Below are 3627 nucleotides of genomic sequence, written 5' to 3' on the forward strand. Positions count from 1 at the left end.
TTGAAATTAAAATAACAATAAAAACATAAAAGCAGCGATGCCATATTAATTAATTAATACTAAAGTCATGTACTGTAATAATCATATCTTATATTACAAGTTACATAAACATATAATATATTACATAAATACATGGCACATGCTACTCAGCTCAAAACCCAAAACCCAATCCCTTGTGCATAACACTAATTATAATGAAAATCAGTCAAATTAACGTTAACAAATGCTTATTTTATTACAATTTGAGTTCTAATCTTGTTTCTTTAAAAAATTATTCGACTCAAATATAAAATTAAAGAATAAAAATAGGATAATTTATGGGTAATGCATGCATCGATCAATTATGTAACTAAGCCATGTAATAACAGAAAAAGACTCATAATATTATTTAAATTAAACATGTGTATAAATTATATCCATATTAACAATAGGATAATACAGTCTATAAGAGTATTATTATTTTTATTATGTTTATGCTTGTTCACCTTATAAGTTAGCCATTCACATAGAATGTGTATCACCATCTCTTGATCTTCTTGTTGAAGATAAAAGCCATGAACATCTATTCAATTTGTGATGCATGCGGTTGAACGAAATGATGTTTCTATTAGCTCGATAATCAGTGTTGTTGAAGGAAATGATGGTGGAGAAGCCACGATAATAGAACATTTCATTCAAGCATAATAAGGGAGTTGGAGTATGATAATAAAGGTTGTGATGGGTGCTTGCTACTGATCTCAGCTTCATTTTACTATTGTGATTTCTTTCTTCATAAAGCATGGGCTGAGTTACCAAAGATAAAACATGTTTAGCCAACCCTTAGTCATTCAAGTGAAGTTTTTATGTGTGTAAAATGTAATTTCGAGTCTAAAGCCTTTGCCTACAAATGTGAAGAATGTAAGCCTTCCATATCAAACATGTGTATAAATTAAATCCATATCAAGAATAGGATAATTTTCTACAGTGAATATAATTTTTTTTTTTGTTTTTCTATAAGATAAAGAGTTAACAAGTGAATATAAAGAGTTTGGCATTTTTTAGACTTAATATGCTTAAAGGCTTATTGGCCCTCATTTATTAAATAAAGTATAAATCCAATATAATAAAGTATAGGTAATTTTTTTCCTTTCTTCCTTAGCATTAGCCACCGCTTTCGGTATCTTTACAATATGCGACCCTCTGCCTCTCCCTCTGCCACTTCCTCAATTTTTATCTTTCTTCACTTGTATTCTTTGTTTTCCCATTCATTCTTTGCTCCCAAAATCAACCTTTTCCTTTCTTTATAGTGCTTGGGGAAGGAGAAATGGGGGAGTCTAACAATTATGGCCACCAACATCCCCTGCTTCTTATCTTCAATCAGGACCAGCTGATCCACAATCAAAGCGGTGTAACTGATTGCTCCAGGTGTGGGGAGAAGGTCTCTGCTCCATGTTTTTGCTGTGCGGAGCACTGTGGGTTTTATCTTCACAAGGTATGTGCCGACGCACCTTTGGAGCTTAATCATCCTTTTCATCACAATCATCCTCTTCTTCTTCTGCAAGAGCCACCATCTTCTTACACAAGGTGTATTTGCGATTTCTGTGATAAAACATGTGAGAAATTTATTTATCACTGCTCTTGCGGATTGGACTTTCATATTAAATGTGCTTTGTTTACATTTAATATTGCTGAAAATAATTTGAAAGAGCTTGAGCATGTTGCCCTTCAACATCCATTGATTTCCACCGAAAATGGTGATGAAAAACTCAAAGATGCTGCTGAATGCTTTGGATGTAGGGAACCATTAGCAAAGTATACACACTTTTCTCCTGACTGTGGATTTAATTTACATGAGAAATGCACTAAGCTTCCTTTCAAACTGAATCATGTGTGCCATCGCAAGCATCCTCTTGCTCTACAATTTAATAGCGAACGGCTCTCTTGCAAGATATGCGGAGAAACCTGTCAAGAGGGTATAGGATTTCTTTATGGTTGTTCACCTTGTAAGTTTGCTGTTCACATTGAATGCGTAACAGCATCTTTAGATCTTGTTGTTGAAGATAAAAGCCATGAACATCCTTTCACTTTGTTTACAAGGAGATCATCATTCATTTGTGATGCGTGTGGTGAGGAAGGAAGTTATGCTTCCTACATATGTTGTACATGCAACATTATGGTCCATAAAAAGTGCAGTTCAGTGCCACGCATCATCAAAAGCAAGTGGCATGACCATCGCCTTTTTCACAAATACTTCCTTCACATAGAAGATTTTAGAGTTTTGGATTGCATAATGTGCCATGATGAAGTCAGTACAGACCATGGTAGTTACTATTGTTCAAAGTGCGATGTTATATTCCATGTGAAGTGTGCAATGCAGGATAAAGATTCATATGAAATAGTAGAAAATGAAGATGAGGATTCTGCTGATGAGTCTGTTAGCTCCATAACCAAGGTTCTTGAATGGAATGATGCTGGAGAAGCCACTGTAATAGAACATATCATGCATATTCACCACTTAACGTTAAGTGACAAAGCAGGTGAGTATGATAATCAATGTTGTGATGGGTGCTTGTTACCGATCTCGGATTCATTTTACTACTGTACACAGTGTGATTTCTTTCTCCATAAAGTTTGTGTCGAGTTACCAAAGGTAAAGCAGGTTTGGCATCATCCTTGCCAATCATCACTAGTCCTTACTTCAAACGAAGAATTTCGGTGTGTAGCATGTGATTACTGGTCTAAAGCTTTTGCCTATGAATGTGAAGAATGTAAGGAACGGACATGCCTTCGATGTATAATTGCTCTTACACCTGGTGCTCACACATGTGTAGGACATAAACACCCTGTTTTTCTCTTCACCGAATATAGAGGGCGATGTGTTGCTTGCGGTGATGATGATATCAAAGGGTTGTTGCGTTGTAAGGATTGTGATTTTTCTCTAGATTATAAATGTTTTTCGTTGCCTATTACATCCCAACACAAAAGTGATGAACATCTTCTTTTACTCACTTATCACGATGATAACAGTTATTCAGAAAGTCATTTTTGCGATGTTTGTGAAGAACGTCGAGATCCAAATCTTTGGTTTTATCATTGTGCAACATGTGATACTTCTGCTCATGTCAATTGTATCCTTGGTAGACACCCATTCGTCAAACCCAGGAATATCATTAAAGTACGTAAGGACATCCATGAGCACCCTCTCACTCTTGTTAAGAAGATTTATTACTATCCGAACTGCGGTAAATGTGGTGAGCCCTGTTTCAATTTCGCTTTTGAATGTACTGCGTGCAACTTCATTATCCATGGTAAATGCCCTGTTAATTCAGAGGACTAAGGTGTTGTTTAGGTGACTATACTCCAAAACTACCACTTTTCTTTTTCGGAGAACACAGAGTATGGTCCAGACATTATTATTTGTAATGCTGATTGTATTTATTGTAGAAGTCCAATTTTTTCTAAACCCTAAACAGAAACCAAAAATAAGAACCAAAAATAAATAAAAAAAAGTCCAGTTCATTTACAAAAATTCCAGATCTAATAACCCAAACTGTTCAGAAAAGAAACAAAAATCCTAGCCCCTTTGCGCTGCTCATCGTGCCACGTCAGCACGCTCATGCCCTGAGGTCTGCCACCGCTGCTCCTCTC

General features: G+C 35.8%; 1 protein-coding gene across 1 annotated transcript; it reads left to right on the top strand.

Moving 5' to 3' along the window:
- Positions 1-1303: 1303 nt before the first annotated feature.
- Positions 1304-3320, top strand: LOC108475377 (uncharacterized). Its single transcript, XM_017777338.2, has one exon. It carries the CDS (start codon positions 1304-1306, stop codon positions 3314-3316), a length of 2013 nt encoding a protein of 670 aa, XP_017632827.1. The 3' UTR covers positions 3317-3320.
- Positions 3321-3627: the final 307 nt, after the last annotated feature.

The sequence above is a fragment of the Gossypium arboreum genome, chromosome 3, assembly GCF_025698485.1.
Source record: "Gossypium arboreum isolate Shixiya-1 chromosome 3, ASM2569848v2, whole genome shotgun sequence".
Classification (NCBI taxonomy): domain Eukaryota; kingdom Viridiplantae; phylum Streptophyta; class Magnoliopsida; order Malvales; family Malvaceae; genus Gossypium; species Gossypium arboreum.

Coding starts and splice junctions, on each gene's coding strand:
- LOC108475377 (XM_017777338.2), top strand. CDS start 1,304: ATGGGGGAGTCTAACAATTATGGCCACCAACATCCCCTGCTTCTTATC.